Source organism: Mustela nigripes, chromosome 2 (assembly GCF_022355385.1).
Source record: "Mustela nigripes isolate SB6536 chromosome 2, MUSNIG.SB6536, whole genome shotgun sequence".
Taxonomy (NCBI): Eukaryota; Metazoa; Chordata; class Mammalia; order Carnivora; family Mustelidae; genus Mustela; species Mustela nigripes.
Window position 1 is genome coordinate 18,577,206 of NC_081558.1, and position 26,605 is coordinate 18,603,810.

The following is a 26,605-nucleotide window of genomic DNA, read 5'->3' on the forward strand; positions in this document are numbered from 1 at the left end:
CGGGGCCGAGAAGCCACAGGTCGGGTCGGCATGGGGGTGGGGGAGGTAGATTGGGCCAGTGGGAGCCCGCGGCTGCGCTTGGCGAGCGTCACGTCAGGGGGAGGGGCGAGGACAGTCTCGCCAATGACGAGCTGGATTTCGTGGGGCGAAGGGTCGTGATTGGACACCGGCCGTGGGCGACCCTGGACTCCGCTACCTGTTGCTAAGGCCGGTGCAGAGCGGCTCTGCTGCGCGCGAGGAAGGCTCGTCTCGCGAGAGCGCTAGCTCCCTTCTTGGCCAAAGGCTGCCGCAGCGGCTCGAGGATCGACATGGACGCTCACGAGGACTACGTCTGGCCGCGGGCAACCTCGGAGCTCATGCTCCTCCCGGTCACGGGTCTGGAGTGCGTGGGGGATCGGCTGCTGGCGGGTGAGGTTTGGTGCGCGCTAGCGGAGAAGAAACTGGGCGCTCTCAGGGGGCGGGACCATCAGAACAAAGGGATGCCCGCAAGGAGGAGGACGGGTGGCGGGATGAAGCCTGACCGAGGCGGGCGGGAGCCCAGGAGATGGCGGGCTGGAGGCCCGGCCGGAGGAGCCCAGGAGACAAAAAAAACAACAACAACGATGTGGCTATCGAGTTCCTTCGCAACATGCAGCTGACGTGGAAAAGGCGCTGGGGCCGCGGGAAAATGCGGGAAAACGTAGTGGCTTGGGAGGCGGGGCAGGGAGGGAGGGCGGTGTGTGGCCCCTGCCGGGGGCCAGGAGGGGAGGGTGAGGGTGAGTCCCCCTCAAGGTGGGCGGGTCTGGGGGGCGGTCTGTGGTGTGGGCTCTCGGGGGAGGGCGGGGCTTTGGGCTCCCAGGGGCGGGTGAGGCTCCTCCTTGGAAGGTGGGGACTACGAGGATGGGGTAGCGGGAAACCAGGGATGAGAGCTTTCTGAGTGGGCCAGTGCTTGGGGAGGCAGACGCTGAGGCGGGTTCTCAGATGGTTGCATTCAGGAGATCGAATGTTGATGGCCTTTAGGGGGAGGTCAGGTCGAGAAGCATAGGCCATCAAAAGCCTGGGACCTGGGGTGCATGAGCCTCTGCCTTCGGCTCAGGTCACGATCTCAGGGATCGAGCCACCGCATGGGGCTTTCTGCTCAGCGGGGAGCCTGCTTTCCCTCTCTCTGCTTGATGCTCTGCCTACTTGTGATCTCTCTGTGTCAAATAAATAAATAAATGAAATCTTCAAAAAACAAACAAAAAAACATGAAAGCCTGGGACCTGAAGCAACAGAGCCCTGGAGAGCTTCCAGGCCCAACTGAAAGCCTGGTGACTGATGGTGGTGCTGCTGTTTTTTTAAAGGCCCTGAGACAGGGCATTGTCTTCAAGCCTTGAGAGAGCTGCTTCCTATCCTAAGAGGGTGGTTTTGTGTGTGTGGAGGGGTGGCCTAGCTATGGGGGCTCTGGAAGCCCAAGGTGTAGGAACCCGTGGTCGGACATGGGTTAAACTCCTAAGGCTGAGGGAAGGGATAAGTAGGCAGAAACCCAAAGAATCACAAGAATGAGCTAGGAGAAGAGAAGAGGTGAGTTCCTGGCAGAGGGTAGGCATGCCAAAGGCCTTGAGACCGAATTCATTACTTTGGTGGGGGAGGGGGAGAGTTCCTGTGAGGCTGAGCAGGGATAGGGTCTGGGAGAGGAGGCTGGAGAAATGAGCTGCGGCTATACCATTTTATACCTAGATCTGACTTTATGATGTTGGAGAGAGATCCTGTGAAGGGTTTTAAATGGGGAAATGACATGGGAAATGCAGGTTAGAAAGCTCATCAAGTGAATTCCCCTGCTCCTGTGATTTCCAAAGTGACTTTTAAACTGCTACAATTCTCACATTCCACCCATGTGCATCTGTTATCTCAGTTTCCAGCCTTCTCTGCTCGTGAGTTCAGGCCCAAGTGCATAGGTGCGTTCAGATTGAAGTCCTGCTGGATGCTCCAACTGAACAGGGAGAACAGCAGCCGCTCAGATGCTCCAGCCCAAGCATTTCTTTAAGTCCCCAAGCTAGTCTGGTTGATTTTGACTTCATACTTGTAGCATCTGTCTGTTTCTCTACCTTACTGCCATCATTGGAGGCCATGGCAGCTTTGGCTCCCGATCGCCTCAGCCGCATTCTCTCAGGCCATCCGTGACCCCTTTGTTTCCTATTCCAAGCACACAACCTAGAGTTCTTGCTCACCTCAGGGCCGTTCAGCTTGCTATCTATTGGCCAAGAAATGATCACCCATCTCCCCCACGCCTGCTCTTCTCTGGTTACCGCTGATCTCCAGGACATTTGGCAGCATCCCTGGCTTCTATTCCTAGATTCCCGTTAGCATAACTCCCAGTTCTTACAACTAGAAATGTCTCCAGATATTGCCAGATGTCTTCTGGAGGGAAAATCGGTGGAGTAGATTTCCCTCTTTTATAGTAAAGCAATCTGAATAGTTCTTTCCTGGAACTTACCAAAGTTACAACAATGTAGGTTACTTGGGTGATACTGTTTAGTGTCTGCCTGATGGCCTGGAGTCTCAGTTTCCAGGGTCTGTGCTCCTCTTACTCACTACTCCAGTGTGTATAGTTCCTTGTCTGGTTTATGATTGATGCTCACCGTCTATCTATTGAAAGATGGAGATTGCAGGCGAAGAAGGGCGTGAGGGGCTGTTAGTGTCATCTAGCTTAACACGTGATAGACACCCGGGACCAAAGTCACTGTGGTGGGGGAGGATTTGAAAAATCTTTAGAAAATGAGCACATGGGACTAGGCAACTGAGAATTTGAGAAATTGTGGGAAGTTGAGTAGAATAAGCGGTGAGCTTCTTGGTTTGGGGATGGGGCTGGATAGAGGGTGGTAGTGGTCAGTGGAGCAATCAGTGCAGTGAGGAGCATTGAGAGAGCTTGAAGGTAAGCTAGTAGAGTGAGAGGGGCCCACAGGGGCCCACAGGGCAGCCGGAAGGTAGCTAAGGGTCATGGGAGTCGTGGCTGCCAAAGTGGGGGCCACCTCTCCTGGTTTTTCCTGTCGGTGTTGAACATGCTCACATCTGAGCCGCAAGGAAGAAGCTCTTGGAAATTTTATTTATTCATTTGCAAGAGAAAGCACAGGCAGAGGGAGGAGGGGCAGAGAGAGAGGGACACATGCGCTTCTTACTGAGCAGGGAGCCCTGTGGTCTCAGTCCCAGCACCCTGGGATCAGGACCCAAGCCTAAGGCGGACGCACACTGACTGAGCCACCCAGATGCCCCATTGGGTGAGGTTTTGTTTTTTTTTTTTAATTTTTTTGAAGATTTTATTTATTTATTTGACAGAGAGAGATCACAAGTAGGCAGAGAGGCAGGCAGAGAGAGAGGGGAAAGCAGGCTCCCTGCTGAGCAGAGAGCCCGACATGGGACTCGATCCCAGGACTCTGAGATCATGACCAGAGCCGAAGGCAGAGGCTCAACCCACTGAGCCACCCAGACGCCCTTGGGTGAGGTTCTGATGTGACTCTGTGCTTTTGTCTAGGTGAGGGGCCGGATGTCCTGGTGTATAGCCTGGATTTTGGTGGCCACCTGCGGATGATGAAGCGTGTGCAGAACCTGCTTGGCCACTATCTTATCCATGGGTTCCGGGTGCGACCAGAACCAAATGGAGACCTTGACTTGGAGGCTATGGTGGCTGTGTTTGGGAGCAAGGGACTCCGAATTGTGAAAGTTAGCTGGGGACAGGGCCGCTTCCGGGAGCTCTGGCGCTCTGGCCTGTGGAACATGTCTGACTGGATCTGGGATGCACGTTGGCTTGAGGGCAACGTGGCCTTGGCCCTGGGCCATAACTCGGTAGTGCTGTACGACCCTGTGGTAGGGTGCATGCTGCAGGACGTGCCCTGCACAGACAGGTGCACCCTCTCCTCAGCCTGTCTGATTGGAGATACCTGGAAGGAGCTGACCATAGTGGCAGGTGCAGTTTCCAATCAGCTCCTTGTCTGGTATCCAGCAGCTGCTTTAATAGACAATAAGCCTGTGGCCCCTGACCGACGAGTCAGTGGGCATGTGGGTGTCATCTTCAGCATGTCGTACCTAGAAAGCAAGGGCTTATTGGCCACAGCTTCGGAAGACCGAAGTGTCCGCATCTGGAAGGTGGGTGACCTCCGGGTGCCTGGGGGTCGGGTACAGAATATTGGGCACTGCTTTGGTCACAGTGCCCGTGTGTGGCAGGTCAAGCTTCTAGAGAATTACCTTATCAGTGCAGGAGAGGACTGTGTCTGCTTGGTATGGAGCCACGAAGGGGAGATCCTTCAGGCCTTTCGGGGCCACCAGGGTCGTGGGATCCGGGCTGTAGCTGCTCATGAGAGGCAAGCCTGGGTGGTCACCGGGGGTGATGACTCAGGCATCCGTCTGTGGCACCTGGTAGGGCGTGGGTACCCGGGTTCAGGGGTCTCAGCTCTCTGCTTCAAGTCCCGTAGCCGGCCAGGTACCCTCAAGGCTGTGACGCTGGCTGGCTCCTGGCGAGTACTGACAGTGACTGATACAGGAGCCCTGTATCTCTACGACCTTGAGGTCAAGTGCTGGGAGCAGCTGCTGGAGGACAAGCGCTTCCAGTCCTACTGCCTCCTGGAGGCAGCCCCTGGTCCTGAGGGCTTTGGACTTTGTGCCTTGGCCAATGGGGAGGGTCGTGTCAAGGTGGTCCCCATCAACACTCCAACTGCAGCTGTGGACTTGACCCTGTTCCGTGGGAAAGTGCATAGTCTGAGCTGGGCCCTTCGTGGCTACGAGGAACTCCTGTTGCTGGCATCGGGCCCTGGTGGTGTGGTGGCTTGCCTGGAAATCTCAGCTGCGCCCTCTGGCAAAGCCATCTTTGTAAAGGAACGTTGCCGGTACCTGCTGCCTCCCAGCAAGCAGAGATGGCACACATGCAGTGCCTTCTTACCCCCTGGTGACTTCCTAGTGTGTGGGGACCGCCGGGGCTCTGTATTGCTGTTTCCCTCCAGACCAGCTCTGCTCAAGGATCTTGGGGTTGGCGGCAAGGTGGGAGCTATCGCTGGAGCACTTGGAGAAGGTAGTGGCAGTGATGGGGAGGAGACCGCCTCCACCGAGTGGGGCCCTGTGTCCACCCTCCCTTCTCTGCATGGGAAGCAGGGTGTGACATCAGTCACCTGCCATGGTGGCTACGTGTATACCACAGGGCGCGATGGCGCCTACTACCAGCTCTTTGTGCGAGGTGGCCAGCTGCAGCCTGTCCTGAGGCAGAAGTCCTGTCGAGGCATGAACTGGGTGGCTGGGCTCCGCATTATGGCCGACGGGAGTATGGTCATCCTGGGTTTCCACGCCAATGAGTTTGTGGTGTGGAGTCCCCGGTCACACGAAAAGCTGCACATCGTCAACTGTGGTGGAGGGCACCGCTCCTGGGCCTTCTCGGATACCGAGGCGGCTATGGCCTTTGCCTATCTCAAGGACGGGGACGTCATGCTCTACCGGGCTCTGGGTGGCTGCACCCGGCCGCACGTGATTCTCCGGGAGAGCCTGCACGGCCGTGAAATCACTTGTGTGAAGCGTGTGGGCACCATCACTCTGGGGCCCGAGTTTGAGGTGCCCGGCTTCATGCAGCCCGACTACCTGGAGCCTGGCAGCGAGGGGCCGGGCCTGACCGACATTGTGATCACGTGCAGTGAGGACACTACTGTCTGTGTCCTGGCACTCCCCACCGTCACTGGCTCGGCCCACGCACTTACAGCAGTGTGTAATCATATCTCGTCTGTGCGTGCCCTGGCTGTGTGGGGCGTTGGTACCCCGGGGGGCCCTCAGGATCCTCGGCCAGGCCTGACTGCTCATGTGGTGTCTGCGGGGGGCCGGGCTGAGATGCACTGCTTCAGCCTCATGGTCACCCCAGACCCTGGCACCCCAAGCCGTCTCGCCTGCCACGTCATGCACCTTTCGTCCCACCGGCTGGATGAGTACTGGGACCGCCAGCGCAGTCGGCACCGGATGGTCAAGGCGGACCCGGAGACCAGGTGATGTGCGCATTGGGAGGTGGGAGCACAGAGTGGTGGCCCGAAGGGCAAGCCCCTTGCCGCTGTTCCCAGGCCTCCCCTAATGGCAGGCCGGTGTGGTCTCTGCAGGTACATGTCCCTCGCTGTGTGTGAACTCGACCGTCCTGGCCTTGGTCCCCTGGTGGCTGCAGCCTGCAGTGATGGCGCAGTGAGGTGAGAGCAGAGGCCCTTGGGTCAAGAGGTGAGGGTTGGAAGGTGTCAGGAATGGGCTCTGAGCTGGGCCACCCTCCGCCCCCCAGGCTCTTCCTTTTGCAGGACTCCGGGCGGCGGCTGCAGCTCCTGGCTGAAACCTTCCACCACAAGCGGTGTGTCCTCAAGGTCCATTCCTTTACGCACGAGGCACCCAATCAGCGACGGTGAGAGGGGCTGCCTGGCGGGCTTCCGTGGGTGCAGGCGGAGCAGGGGAGGGGTGTCCCCTCTTGCTCTCCGCCCCCCTCGCTGACCCAGCTGCCTGTCCCTGGCTCCCAGGAGGCTCTTCCTATGCAGCGCCGCCACTGACGGCAACTTGGCCTTTTGGGATCTCACTGCCGTGCTGGACCACGGCTCCACCGCCCTGGAGCCTCCAGCAGACCCCGGGCTTCCCCACCGTGAGTAGCCATTGTGCAGCCATGGCTGTCCCTCCCCACCTCCCACTGCCCTTCGCCCGTGTGGCAGGCTGGGCCCTGACAACCATCTTCTTCCTTCAGGGCTGGGGACCCCCTGCCTGACCCTCCAGGCTCACAGCTGTGGTGTCAACAGCCTGCACACCTTGCCCATACGTGAGGGCCATCTCGTGGCCAGCGGCAGTGAGGATGGCTCCCTCCATGTCTTTGTGCTGGCTGTGGAGACACCGGAGCTGGAGGAGGCTGTGGGGGGTGCTGAGCTGGTGCCCCAGCTGCATGTGCTAGAGGAATACTCCATCCCCTGTGCACACGCTGCCCACGTGACAGGCCTCAAGATCCTAAGCCCAAGCCTCATGGTCTCCGCCTCCATTGACCAGCGGCTGACCTTCTGGCGTCTGGGGCATGGGGAGCCCACCTTCATGAACAGTACCGTGTACCATGTCCCAGATGTGGCAGACATGGACTGCTGGCCTGTAAGCCCTGAGTTTGGCCACCGCTGTGCTCTTGCAGGCCAAGGGCTTGAGGTTTACAACTGGTATGATTAAGGTGTCCCGCGGTGGCCGGCGTGCCGGGCATGGGACCTGCTCGCAGATGGGGTGGAACAGGAGTGACCGTCTGTGCCCATGCCCGGCGTGAAGGGAGGCGGCGGCCGCGGGTTCCTGGCTTCAGAGCAGGAGCCGGAGGTGAGTCAGGGGCCATTCAGGCCAACCAAAACCACGCCCCACTGCCTACAAACAGGACCAGACTTTGTATAAAACAGAAGCAATTTATTTTGCCTCCACGTCTCTAATAAGATCTTGGTATCTTTTTTCCAGGTGATGACTTTTGTAAACATTCCTAGATATCGGGATCTCTGTGGCCTTAGATGTGGTTCAGTGGAGGGAGACCCAGCGTGGCTAGGCCAGCATGGAGCACTTCACGCACAGCCCGCAGAAGCTGGAGACGGGCAAACATTTGACCAAACAGGTGTGGTCGAGGCTCCTGGAGGAGAGAAGGGGCCTGCTGGTCTCCTCCTTTGCTGCCCTTGCACCCCTGCAAGCTCCCCCCACCCCGCCCCCTGTGCTGTGTACTTACCCCTAGGATGTGTACGCGGTTATAGTATGAGCTGAAATCCATGCTGAGCTGAACCAGGAACTTGCACATCTAGAGACAGAGACTGAGTCACTGGCCGGTCTCTTTGATCTTGTGCCCAGCCCAGAATAAAGCATCAAGCGTGCAGTGTCTGTGCCGGGCTTCTCTGCCTCACCATCTCAGTGTGCGCAGTCGCGTGGAGCCCCGGGGCTGCGCACGCCAGGGCTGCGGTCTGGCTCAGCAGCTCTGGGAAGGGGAGCACGCCGTTGAAGAGCAGCAGCCACTCGCCCTGGGGGGTGGGGGTAGAGAAGGGTGCTGGGAGGGGAGGTTCCCAACCTCCTACAGGTGCCTAGCTACCCAGGACGACACTCACCTCATCCTGTAGCAGTGAGAAATCGAGACTGCTCACAGGTGGAAAAGTAGGGTACAGACCTTGTTCCCTGCTGTGCTTGTACCCCTCAAATAGCGTGGCAAGACGGGCACAGTTATACATGACGAAGGTGCCGCTCTTGGTGCCCTTTGTGGAAATGCTGCCGTCGGCCAGGGCCAGGAGGAGCTGAGGAATGGGGGCACAGCTGCAGGCATGACACCGTGTGTTCCACAAGCCCTGATCCTGTCGGGCCCCCGGGCTTACCTGACTCTGTGGAGCTGTGCTGAGCATCTCAAACTTGATGGTGGCTGCAGACAGAACGCTGAAGACCTCTGTCCAAGTTGGGTCTGTGGGAGTTGAGTCAGTCGGTCTGGGCAGACAAGCAGAGGACCCCCCCACCACCACCAAACCAGCACCCCTGAACGCACCTTGGCTGAGCTCCCTGCCACGCTTCAGGGCTGCCGCCTTGCACACCTGGGCGTGCCGGAGCCTGCATGAGGAGCAGAGTGAGCCGAGGGTCTGCGGGGAGGGGGCACCTCCGGGGACAGATGGTCTTCCCTCCACCCCCACCTCGACAACCCTGACTTGGTAGCCTCCCTTCCAGCCTGACTCACTCATAGTACTCGGGGGCCATCAGGGCGCTAGCTGCTTTCACTGGGCCACAGACCAGATGCTTCTGTGAGGGAGAGAGCAGGCGCTTAGCCCAGGTGGCGACACTGCCAGCAGTAAATCTCTCCGAGAACCTAAACCTGGTGTCTGGACTCCCCCAGCCTTTTGCCAGCAAGCTCTGGGCCTCGCTCCCAAGCCCACCCCTCAGCGCACAGCCCAGCCTCCCCGAGCTGTTCAGTGTTCTCTGGAAAGCGCCTCCAGACCCCACCTTTTCCCAGGACACTATACGAGCTGCAAGTCCCCACTCACCTAACATCTCCCTCAAGGCCAAGTGTCCCCTATGGACTCATCCGCCCCTGTGCCCCTTGATGGATTTGCAAAGGTCCTGGGTTGGTGGAGGGAGGGGGCGCTCCAGCATCCCAACCCACCTGTGTGCGAGGAGCCTGCTCATCCAGCTTCCACCAGAGCAAGTCCAACTTCTGTTGCTGGAACTCCTCCTCACAGCTCACCACGTGTAGGGCCATGCAGCCGTCAGCATCAGCGTCTGGGGCCGTGGCCTACAGGGTAGGAGGACGGTCACCAGGCGGGCACAAGGCGCAGCTTGCCAGAGGCCTACAGGGTGGGCGTCAGTCACTAACCAGGCCCGGAGGGCCGTCCCCAGGCCAGTGGCGGACAGCTGCCTGCAGCTCTGCCAGCACGCAAAGCAGATCCTCGGTCACTGCAGACAGAGCACAGGGTCGTTGAGGCTGGCCAGGAGCACACGGTCCCCATCTTCCCAACGACCCTGAGAAGCTCCAGCTCCTACCCAGACACTTGTCCACGTTGGGGTCATAGCCGGCTGTGCATCCCCGCTCTCGCATCACCTCCTTCAGGCACACTGTGCCCAGGACGCCAGGGGGCAAGGCTCCTCCATCGGGGGCGGGGCTAAGCTCTGCCAGCAGGAGGTTCCTCAGGGCTCCGGTGGCGGCATTCTCGGAGGCAGCGGGCCAGTCCACGCGCAGTTGCTGCAGGAAGGTCCGCATGTGCGGGTCCCGCACGGCGGGTACCAGCCGCACACTCGCCCTGGGAAACGAGGACGGCCGTCTCAGCCCGAGCGACCGGCGCAGCTCCACCCCCTTCCCTCCCGCAGCGGCTCTAGGCCCAGGTCGCCACCCCGGCCGGTTCTGGCCTCGCGGCGCGCTCACCCATGAGCGCGCAGAGCTCGCGCCAAATGATCGGCCACGAGCACGGCGCGCAGCTGGCTCAAGCGGAGCGCGCCAGGGGCGCCGCGCAGCGCCGGGCAGTGCAGGAGGACGCGCGGGCCGGGCGCGGCGGGCGCGGCGGGCGCGGCATAGGCGGTCACCGCGCCGAGCACGCGCTCGAAGACGGCGGGCCGCTGCAGCTGGAGTGCCAGACCCGCGGGCGTCAGCTCGCAGCGCAGCACCGGGGCCACGCCGGGGCCTTGCAAGCCGGCGACCGCACGGACCACATGCTCGGGCACCTGCGGGAGGAAGGGCGGTGAGGCGGGCTGCGACGCTGCCACTGGCCGCACATCCCCGCCCCGCTGGCGCCCACCTGTCCATCCCCGAAGCGCGCTTGCAGCGCGGGCCGCGGCGCCAGGAAGTCTCGGGCGCGCAGGTGGCGGGCACGCGTCTCCTTAAACCACACGGGCTCGCCAGGCCCCAGGGCCGTGTTGAGGGCCCCTAGCGTTTCTCCGACCCCCAGGCGCCCTGTCGCCATGGCGACCGGAAGGAGCCGGCGGAACCGGAAGCCCAGCGTCTGGAGGCCGAGCTTCCGGGAGGGCAGACTGGCTGGGGCACATATCCTGTGGAGGAGATACCTGAGCGGACAGGTGCGCCGCAGGGAACCGTGGAGGCCGCTTTCGACCTTCGGCCCCAGCAGTCCCTCTGCGTGGCCCGCCTCCCGGCCCCGGCCCCACGAGGTCCGCCTTAGGCCTAGAGTTCCGCCGTCGTCACCGGCATTAGCAGCCAGGGAAAGGATCCTCTCTACCGGGTGGGACCCAGACCCGACTCTTTAGCTCATCGAAATCTTACCTATTTGTGATAACGTTTCATTCCCCACATTTGACACTTGATCAGACGTCAGAAGTTCCAAGTGAATTGTCATGGGAATAGGGAACCTAGCATTAAAGCCATTTTCACGACCTCCTTAAAAAAAAAATCTCGTTTTGAAGGAATCTGTGTTCTGCGCCTTCAGGTTATTTACAACCATTTCCTCCTTTGAGATTTGGGTCGTCTTTACTCCCGATAAATGCGTACTCTGGTAGAATTTCTTCTCTTGATTTTTGTGGAATTAGAACCGTCACGATACTTTGCAGAATTACCAGTTTTTAATGCTTTTCTTTTAACCTTGTGTACATTATCAGGGATACTCTTGGCCCGGTTTAGGTAACGAGCCATTGTAGGCAAAATAAACAATGTGACCATAAGACCCAGCTAAAAGACTGCTCTTAGTTGGGAGTATCCCACTGCACTACAGAGAGAAAGCTCTTTCCTCTGTCCCATGAGGGCTCGTTTTCACTTCAGTGTAACTTAAATCCCCTTTTCCTCTATTTTCTTTAATGGAGATCGAACCTGACACAGCACAGAGCAGAGTGCAGGAAACCCATAATTACTGCTCTGGAGCAGTGAGAGTGCCCAGTGTTCAGAAAGGAGAGGGATCCTAAGGGCAGGAATTCTGGCAAGACCTCTTTCTGGGGCAGGCCTGCAAGGCCCCTGCTGGGATCGCCGAAAGAGCACTGGGCGGACACGACATTCCCGATGGCTTCTTGGGTGCCCACTCAACGGGAGTGATCGTGTCATTCCAAAGCGCTTTCCATTCCGCAGTCGCATGACCCAGGGACAGCTGCTAACAGGCCTGGGGGCTGGAGGCCAAGCTGGGGACTTCAGCTACTCTAAGTACACGAAGACGGTTGGTGTGGGTTTTCCCCAGGAAGTGAAAGGCTATCTAAAGCGAGCTGTGGGCTGGGGTGGCCCTGCTCTGTGGGACTCACCGCCATTGCAGCTCTGTCCAAAGGCCCTGAGACCAACCTCCCTTGTCAATGTTACTCCAGGTTCCAGAGATGACTACAAACCTCGCTCTCCGATGTCTATGCCCACCACTTCCAACCTGAGAGCGCATCTGAGACAGGGGCGAAGACCAGAGCGACCCACATAAAGTATGTCTGGGGGTCAGGGGCTGGCCCACCCCATCGAGGCCAGGACGCTGCTCTGGCAGGAGAGCAGGGAACGAAATCCAAGCGCAGCTGGAATGCTCTGGAGACAACAGCTGCTTTTGGGATTCCGTTGCCCGCTGTCCAGCCGTGGGCGGGCGGGGGGGAGGGCGGGAGATAACCCCGGGAGGATGGTGGTCCCTTACCCTGGGGCCAGATCAGGAACCACCCCCGCCCCCCATTCCCAGTACCAGAAGACTGACCTAGGAGTGGGCGGTAAAGCCGAGTGTAGTGGGAACGAGGCGCTCACCTGGGCCCCTAAACAATAGGAAGATTGGTAGGGGCCTCCCCTGGGACCGGTCCCGATCCGGATTAAATCCGCAGGGTGGGATTATTCCTGTTGGTCTCATGAAGCCAGGCCACCCGTGCGGTGACCATAGCGGGGAGGGCTTCGGGATCGGCCAAAAGAGAAGCTCCCCCGTGGGGCCGGAGAGGAAGTAAACCCGCGCACCCGCCTCGGGGACACCCCCGAACCCAGGGCCCTTCGTCCCGTGACTCTGCCAGCGCCCGGAGCGCTGGGTGGGGGGGGTGGGGGGGTGCCCAATGGCGGCGACGGGACCCCCGGGAATCCATTGCGAACGTCCTCCGCCGTGCCGAACCTCCCTCCCCGCCCAGTGGGTAGCAGACGCGTCAACGTTCCCTTTAGGCCACGACACGGTGGGGGCGCGGAGATCCCCGAAAGCCGCGCGGGCACCAGCGACTGTCGCGCCCGTAGGCCCTCTGATTCGGCTCAAGACGGGGGGGGGGGGTCGGGGAATTCTCGGGCCGCGAGCATGGTGAGCGACGACAGGGCGATGCTCCAGCCGCTGTCTAGTTCAATAGCTGGTCCCGTTCGGCCGGGTCGATCCCACCCGAAGAGCCACAATCATCCGACAGCGGCGTCCCCTTCCGCTTGCTCGGGCCGCAGACTCGGAGCCATTTTAAGGAGAAACCACTCAGCCACGCCCCCTCGCGCTCCCGACAAGCCAATCCACGCGCAGCCACGCCCCGGGAGACGCGCGGCGACGACGCCAACGGTCGCGCGGGCGACGGTTGGGGAGGGGCGTGATTCGCGGAAAAGCAAGGGAAACCTGAGCCTGCTGCCCCGCCCTGGGAACCCGACGCCCTAAAGCCTGGGATTAGGGGTTTGGAGGCTGGCTCCACGCCCTGGCCAGGTGTGCGGGACTCGACCAGGTGCGCCGCCGCCCCGCCCCAGGCCCCGGGAGCCCTGCGTAATGGCTGAGAGCCGGGGACTAGGCTGCGGCGGGGGCCCAGGCCGCTCTCTGAGGCCGGCCACGCCACCAGGTGTCTGGCTCCCCCAGGACGGTCTGCGGGGGCCCGGGGCGGGGCGGGCGGCAGGTGCAGACACCGGAGCCCCGCTAGGGGACGGGCCCTCCTGGGACAATTGGCACCGGCCGGTCCATCAAAATCCCGCGCTGGGGCAGCCGGCCTGCGCGGTGCCCTCCGGCACCTAGGGGGCGCTGTGGGCGCGCTGCGGAAGGTTCCGCCACGACCCCCTGACCCGGCGCCGACATCCCCGCACGCCGGTCAGCCATGGTCGCCGCGTTCCTGCTTCGCGGCCTTTGCGGAGCGCGAGCCGTGCTACGCTGTTCCCCTGCGGAGCTGCTGAGGTGAGCCCGGGCCCAGCGTCCCCGATCCCCGCCCCCACGGCCATTGATCCCGGCCCGGCTCCTCCTGGCAGGTTAGAGCCCGAGCACACTACTCCGCAGGGCCCCACGGCGAGGGCACCGGCTCACGCCGGCGGACGACGAGCTGTATGAGCGGACGCGCATCTCTCTGCTGCAGCGCGAGTCCCCGCAGATCATGTATATCGACAGCTACAGCAGCCGCGGCTTCATGGTCAACGGAAATCGCGTGCTTGGGCCCTGCGCGCTGCTCCCGCAGTCGGTGGTGCAGTGGAACGTGAGCAGTGAGGCAGCGGAGGGCCGGAGTCCCGGGCCTGCCCCCCCGATTCTGGCCCTCGCCGACTTGGGCTTTTCCGTTGCTCGTTTGGGGCGCAGGTAAGGGCTCTGTGGGGAAAACCGCGCGAGCTTGTTTAACTTGTCTCCTCCCAACACAGGTAGGAAGTCACCGGGACATCACTGAAGAAAGCTTCTCTCTCTTCTGGTTGCTGGAGCCCCGAATAGGTACTGGAGAAGGGGAGGGCTGAGGTGCTTCCAGCCCTGGAAAGCCAAAAGCCACCCGCCCCAGCCTCCGCACAGAGCTGCCGGAGGCTAGCCCACGCCATCTTTCCCTAGAGATTGTGGTGGTGGGCACCGGAGACCGGACCGAACGGCTGCAACCCCAGGTGCTGCAAGCCCTGAGGCAGCGGGGCATCGCCGTGGAAGTGCAGGACACGGTAAGGTCCGCCCCTCGGGAGCGTGGAGCGGGACCCAGGCCTCGCCCTCGCCCTCGCCAAGCTGATGCAGGCTTTCTCTTTGCAGCCCAATGCCTGTGCCACTTTCAACTTCCTGTGTCATGAAGGCCGAGTAACAGGAGCTGCTCTTATCCCTCCACCCAGAGGGACGGCGCTCCCATCCTTAGAACGAGCTGCAGAATGAACTGCCAGGAATTGACCTGACCTGTCCAGGAGGGCCCTGGCACTTTTTGCAGAGCGCAGGAGTTTTCCAGTGCTTTCATTAGCTCTTCCTCTTTGGCACTGTAACACCTTTTTCTTGCCAGCAAATTAATAATTTAATCCACTTTTCCCATTTTGTATTAGGTGTGTTGCTGGTCAGGAGCTGCTGCTGGCTCAGTGGGTTCCTGTGTGGGGGTGTGTGTGTGTGTGTGTGTGAAGAAACCAGGGGATCCTCTTTTTATGCAGACTGCTTAGCTTCTCAGAGGCAGGAGGCAGTCCGGGCACCTGCTCCAAACTGCAGATCAATGTATTTGCTCACATATACCTCTGAGAGAGCCTCAGTGCTTTCTCCACAAGATCCTCTAACTCACATTAGAATATGTATGTGGGTCTCAATCTGGTCCCTGTGGCCAAGCAGGAGGCCCTGTGGGTGCCAGTCCAAAGCCCCCAAGGACTATTCCATGACCTGTTCTAAGCAGCCACAATGTGAGACTGAACCCTTGTGAGCCAGGGTTGGCTAGACCGGCCAGACTCCCTTGTGAGCTGCCACAGGAGGGACTTGATAAATTTAGAATTAGTACCTCCTTCAGATCTGAGGAATAGCCTGACCTCAGGGTCTGAGGCTTTCTCTACAAATGAGTGTCATGTTTGTTGTATGTATCTGTGATAGTGGCCACCACACCTGCCTGTTGACCTCAAAGATCAAGCACCACTTTTTTTTTTTTTTTCCAAACTTTTATTGAAAAACTGAGGGGGTATGCTGTATCCCTTTTCAGAAAAGCCTCTTCTCATACCTGTAAGCAGAACAACCAGCTTTGAGGTGGGGTCAGGAGGAAGGAGGCACGGCAGAAACCTCTGCCCCAAGGGTGGATGGGTACAGAAGGGTCACTTACGAATGGAGGCTGTGAACACCTCCTTCCACCTGAGCTGAAGATGTTCTCTTCTCAAACTTGAGTTCTCCAGAATACATCATGGCTCTGAAGAAGGGCAAATGTCTGATGTAGGTACCTGGCCCTCAACTAGCTCCTCCACCCATGTCCCGGCTCCCCAGGCTTACCGGACTTGAGTCAAACTCTTGGCACCAATGTCCTGGCAGGAGTGCTGGATGCCAGCGATCAGGTATGGCACAAATTTGTGGATGGACCCTTTGTCCTGCACAGCCCCAGAGACCCCCTGGGCCACTTTGATTTTATCAGCTTCACTGTAGGGAAAGGTAAGGCAACATAGGCAAGTTCAAAGCATGGATGAGCCCATCAGTAGAAGGCTATCAGTACGGGGTAACTGACCTTCCTGTCCCACCTGAAATATCGGTTCTGGCTGCTGAGGTGCTTGTCCATGGCATCAAGAGAACCCATACCACGGTATTTCTTTAGCCGGATCCCATCAGAGAAGAAGTACTCGCCAGGGGCCTCAGTGGTAGCAGCCAGGAGGGAGCCCATCATGACTATGGACAAATGGGTGTGATGGGAACAGACCCTGAGTGGCACTGGGGAAGGAATCCCACCAGACTCCCTGGGTGTCGGGCCTCACCTGTGGAGGCCCCAAGGGCCAAGGCTTTGGCAATATGGCCCACATTTTGGATTCCTCCATCAGCAATAACAGGAACACCGAAGCGCCGTGCATATTCTGACACCTTGTACACTGCTGTTGCTTGGGGCCGCCCGCAGGCCAACACTGTTGAGAAATGGAGGAACAGATGGGTGGGTGGAGTTAGTGGGGACATGCAATGGGACCTGGGCCATAACTCTGCACCCAGGAGCGTTCTGCTACACCTGCATCAGGACTACAGCCCAGCTGAGATTCCTGTCTGGAATGGCTGCTGCCCCATCTGCCTTCCAACAGTTTTAAACAGCTGTGACAGCCTCCACTCAACCCTGTGTGTGCACGTGCATGTGTGCATGGCCCAGGGCAGCCTCAGGCACATGCAGTCAGCAGCCCGGAGAAGCCCCACCCAACTGATACCAAGTGGGGGTTGGGGGTCACCGTGCAGTTAGTATCCAGAGGCCCATCCCTTCCTCCCAGCAGGGTTGGCAGCTCAGGCAAGATAAGGGGAGTGGTCATGTGGAAGGAAGAGTGGCCTTGTTGGTCCTTGAGCTGTGCCTACTGTAGGAAATGTGGGCCAACTAGGGCCTACCTGGGAAGGGGGTCCTGCCCTACAAGCACCCCAGGAAAAGGAAGGAGCTGTGTTCTCCAGCAGCCCCCAAAACCATGGTCTGTCATTCAGTTTGCCCTGCCCACCCATCAGCACCACAAACCCCGGGAGCTACAGCTACAGTCAACCAAGCAGCCGGGCAGTGGGCAGCTGGGCCGGGCCAGTGGGCCGGGCTGGACTTACTATAGCAACCCTTGACAGTAGAAGGGCATTTGGGGCTGTGGGACTTTATGTCTGGAGGGATCTTGGGAGCCACTAAATAAAACAAACAGACCAGAGTTTAGAGAGGGTGCAGAGCAGGAGCAAGGAGGCCAGGCTAGGCAGGGGGGAAGTGGCAGGTGAGGAATGACGAACTCGTCTTCCAGCATGTCACCCATCCAAGGGGCCTGTTTGGCCCTGGGACTGCCCCTACTGGAGGACTCAGTATAGTTCCCATGGGAGCGCTTGGCTCCAGGCCATATGGGGCTAAGGGCCCTGCTGATGTCAGGGTCTCTGAGGGCCCCGCCAAAGCATTTCCTACCTTCCTGGGTGATGCAGATGGAGCCACTGCCCATGCCCACCCGCAGGGCATCTACACCAGCATCAATGAGGTTCTTGGCCTGAGCAGCCGTGACCACTACAGTGAAGAACAGGGAAAGGCTGTGTGAAGGTCTGAGGGGGAGCCTAGTTCCCCTAACACTTGCCCCACACACTTTGGTGCCCAGTCTTGCCTCACCATTGCCTCCAATAACTTGGAGAGAGGGGTATTTCTCCTTGATGTACTTGATCATGTTGATCTGGAAGATGGAGTTTCCTTGGGAAGAGTCCTGGGACCAGGAGAAAGTCCCAGTGAGACGTACTGGTATGAAGGCTGTCCCTACCACCCCACCCTGCCTGTGCAAAGTGCTTACCAAAACCACTACGTCCACACCAGCCTGAGCTAGCAAATCCAGCCGATACTTGTCATCTTCATGAGTGCCAATGGCCGCTCCGCAAAGCAGCTGCTTCTTGGCGTCTTTGGAGGCCAGTGGGTAATCCCGGTTCTTCTTCAGGTCTGTCCGGGCAATGATGGCTACCAGCTCATCGTCTTCATTTACAATGGGTAACTTTCCTGAGAGTAGGGAAGGTACATAAATCAGAACCCTGGTCTTTGGTTCCAGAACCCTCCTGTCTCTAGAACTCACCCTTCTTGCTGCGCTGCAGAATTTCATTTGCTTCCTTCAGTGTGATGCCTGCAGGGGCGACCACCAAGTCTTCTCTCTTCGTCATGATCTAGCAGTGAGGGGAGCTGTGAGAAGGGCCCAGAGACCAGACCTCCCAATATACCCTGCCCTGACTCAGGGGTGAGGTTCTACAGACCACCACGAGCACACACCTGTACCCAAACCACCCTCCTCAAATGAACCCAACAGCCAGTGCAGCAGTAATAGTGGCATGGATGAAAACTGAGTAGGAAGGACGTGGTACACAGAACATGCTGTAATGTTACATAGTTGGAGAAGAAGGGCTCTGCCGAGGAGGCTGAAGTTGGTCCTTGAGCACTGCCCCCACCTTGGGAGTGGCAACAGAGCATACATGCTGGCAAACACTTGTGCACAATGAGAGCATTTGGTGGGAAAGAGATGCAGGAACCCCACAAAGGGGTCAGAGACTTGGCTGGGCATTCATTGATCTTTCCTGGACAGCAGAGACCCCCAGAAATGCCATTCAGGCAACAGAAACCGCACCTTAAGCCTTGGCTGCCAGAGATTGGGTTTGCATTGTCAATAGCACCCACCTCTTCCAAAAACCGGTCGTGCTCTTCCTCCTTGAGAAAATCTATGTCCCTCGAGGAAATGATGCCCACTAAGCGGCTCCCCATCCGGCCCGTGTCAGTGATTGGGATACCACAGAATCCATGCCGGGCTTTGGCTTCAAACACATCCCGCACTCGATCCTTGGGGCTGAGGACCACAGGGTCCGTAATGAATCCCTGCTCATATTTCTGGAAGGGATGGTGAGAAAGAACATTTCTGAACCATCTTTATCAGTCTGAAGCCTGGGGTCTGTGCCAACTCCCCCCTCTGGCAAGTACCACAGGACCAAATCACAATTCAAACCCAGGGATAGTAAACATGGGTGGGCTCTAGGTTCTATCCACCTGGTCCTCTTGTCTTAGGACACAGGGTCTTGTGCTCTTCTCAGGAATTGAACCCCCAAGTGGGGAAAAAGGGATCCTAAATTAGGAGAACAAATCCCCCACTTCCACCCCACTCCACCTCAGTGCAATTCCCAGGAGTTCTTGACCACGATCCTTGCCCTTCTGACCTTCACTTTCCGAACTTCATTGGCTTGGAACTCAGGTGTACAGTTGTGGTGGATGAAGCCAATACCACCTGTAAGCTGCATGATAAACAGAAGACAGCGAAAAAGTGACAAGGAGCAGCATGACTATGTGTGTCTTTGGGGAAGAGTGTGAGTGAGGTCCCGCCCACGATGCTCACCGCCATCGCTATGGCCATGCCGGCCTCTGTCACTGTGTCCATGGGTGAGGAAACCAGTGGGGTCTTCAGAGTGATTTTTTTGGTCAGAGCAGAAGTCAGGTCCTGAGGAAATACAGCCAGCTAATGTGGGAAAGCACCTCATAAAAGCCTCAGGGTGGTGTCAGGTCCCCCATAAAACAGGTGCCCTGTATGACCTGCATGTCAATCAGACTATTCCACAGAATCCACCCCCAAGCCCAATCTGCTGTGGTAGCAGAGAGACAGGGAAGAGAAGTATCTTACCCAACCTTGATGCTCAGGACCCCAATTCTGGCCATACTCACCACCTGGTCTGCGGTGAAGTCGATGTACCCAGGGAGAATGAGAAAGTCACTACGGGGGAGGGGAGCGAATTTGGATTAAGGCTCAGGCTTAAGGGGGCCAGAGATTCCATCCCCGCAAATCATGTCATAGGGCATTTGGGCGTAGAGGGCACAGACCCAGCCCTTGTCACAGGCAGGGCAGACAAATCACAAGGTGGAGATGAAGACGGGACCTTTTCTGCCACCTAGCTGTCATCAGCGACCCTGGCACCCTGACAACTCCATGTGCCGAAGAGAATGGAGCTTCTAGCTTGAAATCTCAAGCACTGCCAAGATGCCTCCTCCATCCCGCCCCACTTCAGATCTATCAAATGGAGCCCCAGAGATGGGTGGGGGATTCTCCGGAACCTGTCTCCCATGCCCAGGTCCAAGCGGGCTCAGTGGAAAACCCCGCCCGGCCTCCCAATCCAGCGCGCCGCCCCTCTTCTCCCCAGGTGAGCCCGCTAGCCCCGCACTTGTAGGTGAGGCCGTCCCCGCAGTTGAACAGCTGCTGTGCCGTGAGCCCGTCGTCTGGCACGTAGGACGTGCCCCCGCTAATCAAGTAGTCGGCCATGGCCAGTGCCGGGCAAAGCCGCGTGTGCCCGAAGACCGCGCCGCAGAGGCCTCAGCCGTCCGGGCCGCGCCAATATAAACCCGCCGCTATCGTCATTCCGCCCTACGCGTCACTGACGTCAGGACGTAGCACGAGCAGGCGGAGCCCGCGCAACTCGCGGGCGGGGCTGAGTGAGCGCATGCGCAGAGCACGCCCTAAGTGTGCAGCCACAAAGTTGGGTGTTCCCAAGGCCGCCCCCTCCCAGAAGACAGTGACCCGTTCAACTAGCAGTTAAGGCTTTGCTTCCACTGGCCCGCTAGCCTCCTCCCAAATAAAGAGGCGATGTTCACTAGCATGTTGAAAAGACGTGCTTGTCATTCTTAATAAACAACTAGATTAAGAATACATAAGAGAAACAGAGTGGTATCTTTATATGATACACGAGTGTATGTTACAAGAATTCCATCAGGCACAGGAGCCTCAGGTTTAAGGCCTCAATGTCAGGCCAAAAAAAAAAAAAAAAGGCATGGTAAAGTTTTTACTTTAACATCTAAAATGTCACTTGTCAGAAAGGAGGGTGTAATAGAAATTGTCTTTAATAAATCATAATTGAAGTTCCCCTCATTTTCCTTCCATTAAGATGCTAAGTTTATGTCTGAGCATGAAGAAAGAAAAGACCATGGCTCCCCTGTGGTCAGCGACGTCCGCCAGTCAGAGTGGAAGCCAGCTGGGGAGATTCCCTGGAGGGTCCGTCACTAATTCCATCTTTCTGGAGTAAGGGAAGGGGCCACATTTCTCCTAACAGTCCGAGCCCTTTCCCCAGGCCCCAGACAAAAAGAAAAAGCCAGCCAACAACTTTCTAGGACATCTGGCTTTCAGGAAACCCAGAGCCCCCACGGGCTGAGGAATCTGCTGCGGCAGATTTATGGTGACACACAGGAGGCAAAGTTTCCTTTTACATTTTAAACAGAAGCAGTCTGAAAGGCTTCATAACTACACCAATTTAAAAAAAAAAAAAAAGAAAAAGAAAAAGAAAAAAAACGGAGGCCTCTTCTTTAGTGTGAAAGTCTGTCCATTTTTTTTTTTTCCTGGATCATCTCCCTTGCACCATGGCTTAGGGATCTCAGTGCATGGTGCTTGCGTTGGCCACTGCAATGGCCTCCTGAATTTCTCGTATCACCAGGATCCGAGTCAGCATCTGTCCCATTTGCTCTCTGCTGATAGGCTGGACCGAGTACCAGATTGGGCTGTTGGGGGCCACCACTGGCTCAGGCGTCAGATAAAACGTGTCATTCCGGCCTTTCACACTCTGGGGACTGAAAAATATATCAGTTTAAAAGTTGGGTAAAACCAAAACATTCTCAACCTTCCCACCCTGGAATCTTCCAGACAGATGCTATATGCAAAATGTGGGAAGACAGCAGCTTTCAAAAGTATGACAGCATAGCTACCGAATTCCATGCAGTCAACACACAATTACCTCTAGGGCCTCCTTTGGGGCTACTGCCAATACCAGCTGCCTCCCTTCCATTCCTCCCTCACATGCAGCCAGCTGTCATTCCTCTAACCACCTGCCTCTGGATATCAGGGTTCATCTACTTGAGTCTAACCATATTCTACTTGGAACCAATTTCACTGCCTACAAGTCCTCTCTAAGTTTTTGTTCATGTTGTTTCCTCTACCCAGTTCACTGAATTCCCAAATTTGACGTAGGGGAATCTGCCTTCGACCTTGGCTGTGATACTGGACGCTTACTTGGGCTCACCTCCACTCCCTCAAAATTGTGCTGTACTTAGCATATGCCGTCTTCTAACAGTTACATTCACCTATCCACTCAAGATTTATCAAAGGGGGGCGCCTGGGTGGCTCATCCATTAAGCGGCTGCCACGGTCCTGGGATCAAGCCCTGCATTGGGCTCCCTGCTCAGCAGGAAGACTGCTTCTGACTTTCCCACTCCCTCTGCCTGTGTTCCCTCTCTTGCTGTGTCTCTCCCTCTCAAATAAATAAAACCTTAAAAAAAAAAAAAAAAAAAAAAAGATTTATCAAAGGGATACTGTGTGCCAGGCCTGCAGTAAGGGCTGATATTCAAGAAATGAGCAGGATCCAAGACTCCCTACCTTATGGAACTTACAGATATGAGACAGTGAACAATTAAACAGTTACATAAATAAACACAAAATGACAATCAGTGATAAGTCCTACAGAGGAAAGAGCCCAAAAGAAAAGGTAGGGAATCTGGAAATGCTTCTGATAAAGCTGTTTTGAAAAGAGGAGCAGAGAGGAGTGAACTAGCCAAATACGGGGGTGGGGAGGGGACTCTTGCCCAACAGGGAAAATTTCTAAGCTGAGGACTGGAGGTAGAAGAGCAAGACGCTCTGGAGTGGAGAGGAGCCAGTATGGCTAGAGAGCCACGAGCTACAAGGACATAAGATTAGCAACGGGGAGTATACATAAGGCCTTGTTGGCAAGATTAAGATTACTCTTTCTCTATGCAATAAATGGAAACCACTAAAGGTTTAATCTAAGTAACATAAGACCTATAACATAGAAAGATGATTTTGGCATTGCTGTAAAGATGACATTCCAAACTGCAAGGGTAAGAGAGTAAAAGCCAAGGAAAGAAATGCCCCCTAGACTGATGTTGCTAGTGACAAAGGTCAAGGCCAGGAAGATGCAGGGCCATACTATGCTACATTATGGAGGCCACCCTTCTATACTTTCCTTCATCTACCTTCATTCCCCTCTCCAAGACAGGAAACCACATAAAGTCACAAAATAGTCATTTCACTTGCTTTGGGGAAACCAGTCAGGCTGCTTCTCTATTTAGCTTTTTGGAAGTGTGTTTTTACTCTGTTTGGGACTAAAGAATGCCTTGTACACAGGTACAATGCACACATGCAAACATACAGTCACCCAAGCACCATAAAGCTTCCTCACCATTTAAAGAGGTAGAAATCATAGAGCTTGATGGGACATCTCAGTGGATTCTCTGGATTTTCCGTCTGTTCTGCATACATGTCATCTGTAACTATAAAACACACCCCCACCACCAGGAACACAGCATGAGACTGCCTTAGCTCAGGACCAGATTAGGAACCTTAGGCTTCCAGATATCCCAACTAGACTTACTGGGAGGAGAAAGGGTGTGCGGCATGGAGGGAAAGTATGAAGGGAAAAAGCAGCAATCGTTTCTGGGGCATCTCTGCTTCTACAAGAATTTGAAGTTTCTAGGTGGGAAGAAGGGAATGGAGAATTCCTATCCAACAAATCCCAACCTTCACACTCAACACTAACCCCCCAGGCACAAGGGCAGGGCAGGACAAGTTGCAGCTGTTTCTGCAGCCCCTACCTTTCTGGCCAGTCTGGTGTATCCCAAGAGCCTTCAGGTACCGAATACTCGTGCTTTTATCCTTAGGATTAGAGGGGTTCTTCTTTGTCTGTCGCAAAACCTTGGAGAAGGCCAGCTTCATGTGCTGGTCCACTGTCTTCAACAGGAAGTATCTGTACCACAAGTGAAAGCAAGGCAAAGGGAGGGGTGCCAGGAGGAGACTATGACTTACCCTCTGCCATCGGTGTCTCAGAGGAGTCACTGTGCACACTCCCAGAATCTGGACAGGCCCATACCCAAAAACACTGTCTAGTGGAGGAACCATATCAAGACTGATGGCAGGGGTCTCGCAAGGCTGTCTGCCTCACTGGTCACCAAACCAATGTAGCCAAGTGGGACTGAAGGCTTTCAGTAGCCCAAAGGTTCTCAAATATGTGTCAAAGGAATTCCTGTATCTACCTGGATAGTTTCCACCCTCTTCACTGGGCAGATGCCAGCAGTGGCTAAGCATGGAGCTTCTAGAACACTTACTTGGTGTTAAAGAACATGAGGGTGGTCAGCAGGGTGGAAGGGGAGTGAGCCCCGAGCTGCTTGCACTCCCACAGCATCTCCTCAGTCACGTGGCTGGGCAGGACATAGCCTAGGAGGAATAGAGCACTGCTACAACAAGAGGATGGCAGGTGGGCCCTCAGAGGTGTAGGACGGGAGGTGGGAGGCACAAGGACCACAAAAGAGTACAAGTTTAACCAGAAAAATCTCCCTAGGGAATGGCAGAACCATCTGGAAGCTGGATAAAACACAAATGGCTGAGTTCCAGCCCATGTTTCTGGGGTGGGTCCTGGTAATGTGCATTTCTAACAAGTTCCTAAGAACCACTGGCCTGTATGATTGCGCTTACCTGTTAATTCTTCCTCTAATCCACAGTTACAGTGGGGCAAAAGAATACTGAAACACCCAAAACTATATAACAAACTCTGCATATGTGCATACTTCTCTACAAAGAGGGTACAGAGCTTGCATCATATTTTCAGGCGTTAAGGCCCAAAGAACTGGTACGGGTGCCTGTTGGCCCATGCTAAACCTTTCACATTTTCCACCTCTAGAAAGCAAACCCATTCGTATCCCCTCTCTGGATAAAGGGGAAAATGATATTGGAGAACGATATTCAAACTATTACAGGATTCCCCGACAGCACAGATTTTACTTTAAGAACCCGGTCTGTAAGCAAACTGAGAGCTGGACAGGGGCTAAGGCCAGTGTTTGATCAAAAGCCTTGTGCATCCAGGTCTACACCAAAGAAAAAGGCGACATGAGTTGATCACCAAGCCCCCTTCATGTGTTCATTCAACAGTTAACGTACAAGTGTTTGTGCGCCAGGCACTAAGGCGGTGATGAAAGCGCTCTCCTGCTGGAGTTGCAGGATCCTCCAGGCAGGCAGTAAGGATGTCACTTCCTAGAAGCGGGGAAAGAAATATTCTGCCCAACACATTCCTCTTCTCTGCTCCTGCCAAAGCTCCATTAAGTGCACTCCAGTCTCTTCAGGGCAGCTCTAGCTCTACTCCCTTTTTGAGGCCTACTGGTAATGAGGTAAGCTTCCCTGCCCTCAAACATATCTGAAGCAGGTGAGTGGCACAGAGATCCCTCCTTGGGGAAGGCCAGTGGTAGAAATGGTCCCACACGTACTTGGCATGTGCTGTTTCCTTGGGTTTACTTCACTCTGCCATTTAACGAGCCTCCCTAGCTTGAACTACTTCTTAACAAAGTGAAAGCCAAGTTTAGGATCTAAAAACCAGGACTCCTGGCATGCGAGAAGGGAGATGCAGACAGGGACATCATATAAAAACTTAACAGTTCTCAATCTGAACTGCAAGCATCGAAATGACCTATTTTAGCTTTTTTTTAGTTCTTCCCACTGAAAGGCCTATGAGCAACGACCAACCCAGGAGCAATGAACACCCCTGTGCATCCAGACTGTGCTTCTTAAAATGCCATTTACCACTAAAAGGAACCAGTCTCCACGGAGAACTGACCAATTCCACATCAAGACGGAAAACAGAAACTGTCCATGGTCAGCCTAGAACATTTGGCCAATCAGAAACCAAGGAAGTAGAGCCATGTCCAAAGAACTTAAAGCAATTTAGGAGGTTCCAAATGGCCAAAGATGGAACTATTTGCACAGCAAAAAAGAACTGCAATGGATTGAGCCAAATTAAATATGCTTAAATTCATTAGTTCACAAATGATTTCTTAAAAAAAGAAAAGAAAGTGAACTGGTTATCACTGGATGAAACCAGTGAACCAACTCATTACCATAAAAACTGCTAAACAAAGAAAAGAAATAAGCCCTTATCTGTCTCTCCTATAAAATCCATCATCTATACTGCTAGGTATTAAAAGAGTGATCAAGTGAAAGTTTTGCTTTGTACTTCAGCTAATAATGAAAAAGTAATAATATCAGAATAACACCATCTGCAACTCCTAATGAATTAATGTATACAGACATTATGGGTATCAGTTGGAAGTATATAACCAACATCTATGACATAACCTTGCCAAAAAGAAACACAAAAATCAAAACCCGATCAAAGAAGTCTTTACACGAACTATCAATTAACTGTGAATACAGGGAACAGAAAACTATGTTAAACTACACTATGGGGATGTAATCAGACTGACAATTTAAAAGGCTAGTTTCAGGGTGCCTGGGTGGTTTAGTCAGTTGAGTGTCTGACTCTTGGTTTTGGCTCAGGTCATGATCTTATGTGTGGTGGGATTAGACTCCAAGCTGGCCCCCATGCTGGGCATGGAGCTTGCCTGAGATTCTCTCTCTCCGTCTCCCTCAGTCCCTCCCTCCCGGAGCACTCCCTGGTACTTAATAAATCAATTAATAAATGGCTAATTTCTTCCATAAAAAATTGTAAGAAATAGAATCAAGGAGAAAATTAAAGATTAAAGCTAAATACTAAGACACATTAGCAATTTCAATGTATGGACCTTATTTGCACCTTGACTCAAATAAACAAGATTGTGACATTTATGAGACACTTAGAAATCTGAACAAAGGGTAGGGTAGACTTTGATGACATTATGGAATTATCTTTTTTTCAATTATAACAGTGGCATCATGGTATGTCAAGTATACTAAGTATTTATGAATCAAGTCTAGAAGTTACTTCAAAATAATATAGGAGGGGAAAAGCAGGTGTGCACAAGACACAAGATTTGCCATGGACAGCAGGTACATGGGAATGTCACTTACCTATTCTGTTTAATTTTTGTATGTGCTTGAAATTTCTGTAATACAATTTTTTAAAAAAGCAAACTTGGCATAGCCACA

At 55.3% G+C, this 26,605-nt stretch overlaps 5 protein-coding genes across 8 annotated transcripts in view; 2 read left to right on the forward strand and 3 right to left on the reverse strand.

Moving 5' to 3' along the window:
* Positions 1 to 49: 49 nt before the first annotated feature.
* Positions 50 to 7,519, forward strand: WDR6 (WD repeat domain 6). Its single transcript, XM_059389674.1, has 7 exons — positions 50 to 408; positions 3,491 to 5,972; positions 6,081 to 6,164; positions 6,251 to 6,367; positions 6,480 to 6,598; positions 6,698 to 7,296; positions 7,429 to 7,519. The coding sequence occupies exons 1-6, from the start codon at positions 309 to 311 to the stop codon at positions 7,156 to 7,158; spliced, it is 3,363 nt and encodes a 1,120-aa protein (XP_059245657.1). The 5' UTR covers positions 50 to 308; the 3' UTR covers positions 7,159 to 7,296; positions 7,429 to 7,519.
* DALRD3 (DALR anticodon binding domain containing 3) lies at positions 7,360 to 10,813 on the reverse strand. Of its 2 annotated transcripts, XM_059389679.1 has the most exons (12): positions 10,218 to 10,813; positions 9,848 to 10,143; positions 9,469 to 9,725; positions 9,302 to 9,381; positions 9,092 to 9,220; positions 8,669 to 8,730; positions 8,483 to 8,544; positions 8,319 to 8,401; positions 8,058 to 8,240; positions 7,860 to 7,973; positions 7,688 to 7,756; positions 7,360 to 7,594 (listed from the first exon to the last, which is right to left on the reverse strand). In XM_059389679.1, the coding sequence occupies exons 1-12, from the start codon at positions 10,380 to 10,382 to the stop codon at positions 7,475 to 7,477; spliced, it is 1,620 nt and encodes a 539-aa protein (XP_059245662.1). In that variant the 5' UTR covers positions 10,383 to 10,813; the 3' UTR covers positions 7,360 to 7,474. The 2 variants fall into 2 exon arrangements, with proteins under 2 accessions (XP_059245662.1, XP_059245661.1); XM_059389678.1 differs by having other exon boundaries at positions 7,360 to 7,756; positions 10,218 to 10,809.
* Positions 10,814 to 13,057: 2,244 nt separating this feature from the next.
* NDUFAF3 (NADH:ubiquinone oxidoreductase complex assembly factor 3) lies at positions 13,058 to 14,560 on the forward strand. The gene is made up of 5 exons (XM_059389684.1): positions 13,058 to 13,484; positions 13,584 to 13,776; positions 13,934 to 14,000; positions 14,112 to 14,212; positions 14,298 to 14,560. Exons 1-5 carry the CDS (start codon positions 13,408 to 13,410, stop codon positions 14,412 to 14,414), a joined length of 555 nt encoding a protein of 184 aa, XP_059245667.1. The 5' UTR covers positions 13,058 to 13,407; the 3' UTR covers positions 14,415 to 14,560.
* Positions 14,561 to 15,144: 584 nt separating this feature from the next.
* Positions 15,145 to 20,069, reverse strand: IMPDH2 (inosine monophosphate dehydrogenase 2). Of its 2 annotated transcripts, XM_059389680.1 has the most exons (15): positions 19,863 to 20,069; positions 19,369 to 19,417; positions 19,046 to 19,147; positions 18,870 to 18,944; positions 18,340 to 18,546; positions 17,747 to 17,834; positions 17,474 to 17,673; positions 17,299 to 17,389; positions 17,104 to 17,199; positions 16,767 to 16,838; positions 15,962 to 16,105; positions 15,731 to 15,875; positions 15,489 to 15,632; positions 15,325 to 15,408; positions 15,145 to 15,225 (listed from the first exon to the last, which is right to left on the reverse strand). In XM_059389680.1, exons 1-15 carry the CDS (start codon positions 19,958 to 19,960, stop codon positions 15,204 to 15,206), a joined length of 1,617 nt encoding a protein of 538 aa, XP_059245663.1. In that variant the 5' UTR covers positions 19,961 to 20,069; the 3' UTR covers positions 15,145 to 15,203. The 2 variants fall into 2 exon arrangements, with proteins under 2 accessions (XP_059245663.1, XP_059245664.1); XM_059389681.1 differs by lacking the exon at positions 16,767 to 16,838 and having other exon boundaries at positions 19,863 to 20,068.
* A 227-nt stretch (positions 20,070 to 20,296) lies between these two features.
* QRICH1 (glutamine rich 1) overlaps positions 20,297 to 26,605 on the reverse strand; it is a 53,493-nt gene continuing 47,184 nt past the window's right edge. For both annotated transcript variants that reach the window (XM_059389675.1, XM_059389676.1), the window contains exons 7-10: positions 23,800 to 23,908; positions 23,290 to 23,441; positions 22,878 to 22,968; positions 20,297 to 21,255 (exon numbers count right to left, since the gene is read on the reverse strand). In XM_059389675.1, coding sequence (XP_059245658.1) covers positions 21,063 to 21,255; positions 22,878 to 22,968; positions 23,290 to 23,441; positions 23,800 to 23,908 — 545 coding nt within the window. In that variant the 3' untranslated portion in view covers positions 20,297 to 21,062. The remainder of the gene's footprint in view (positions 21,256 to 22,877; positions 22,969 to 23,289; positions 23,442 to 23,799; positions 23,909 to 26,605) is intronic.

Bases quoted from the DNA above. Each gene is read 5' to 3' on its own strand.
- IMPDH2 (XM_059389680.1), bottom strand. From the start codon at position 19,960: ATGGCCGACTACTTGATTAGCGGGGGCACGTCCTACGTGCCAGACGAC. The intron at 18,945-19,045 runs GTGAGCATCGTG...TTTATCATGCAG, and splicing joins GCATGGCCATAGCGATGGCG to CTTACAGGTGGTATTGGCTT. The intron at 17,390-17,473 runs GTAAGCACTTTG...TCCTGGTCCCAG, and splicing joins GTGTGGACGTAGTGGTTTTG to GACTCTTCCCAAGGAAACTC.
- NDUFAF3 (XM_059389684.1), top strand. From the start codon at position 13,408: ATGGTCGCCGCGTTCCTGCTTCGCGGCCTTTGCGGAGCGCGAGCCGTG. The intron at 14,001-14,111 runs GTACTGGAGAAG...ATCTTTCCCTAG, and splicing joins GTTGCTGGAGCCCCGAATAG to AGATTGTGGTGGTGGGCACC. The intron at 14,213-14,297 runs GTAAGGTCCGCC...TTCTCTTTGCAG, and splicing joins CCGTGGAAGTGCAGGACACG to CCCAATGCCTGTGCCACTTT.
- WDR6 (XM_059389674.1), top strand. From the start codon at position 309: ATGGACGCTCACGAGGACTACGTCTGGCCGCGGGCAACCTCGGAGCTC. The intron at 409-3,490 runs GTGAGGTTTGGT...GCTTTTGTCTAG, and splicing joins GGGGGATCGGCTGCTGGCGG to GTGAGGGGCCGGATGTCCTG. The intron at 6,165-6,250 runs GTGAGAGCAGAG...TCCGCCCCCCAG, and splicing joins TGCAGTGATGGCGCAGTGAG to GCTCTTCCTTTTGCAGGACT.
- DALRD3 (XM_059389678.1), bottom strand. From the start codon at position 10,382: ATGGCGACAGGGCGCCTGGGGGTCGGAGAAACGCTAGGGGCCCTCAAC. The intron at 9,726-9,847 runs GTGAGCGCGCCG...CTCGTTTCCCAG, and splicing joins CGAGCTCTGCGCGCTCATGG to GGCGAGTGTGCGGCTGGTAC. The intron at 8,545-8,668 runs GTGAGTCAGGCT...CTCCTCATGCAG, and splicing joins ATGGCCCCCGAGTACTATGA to GCTCCGGCACGCCCAGGTGT.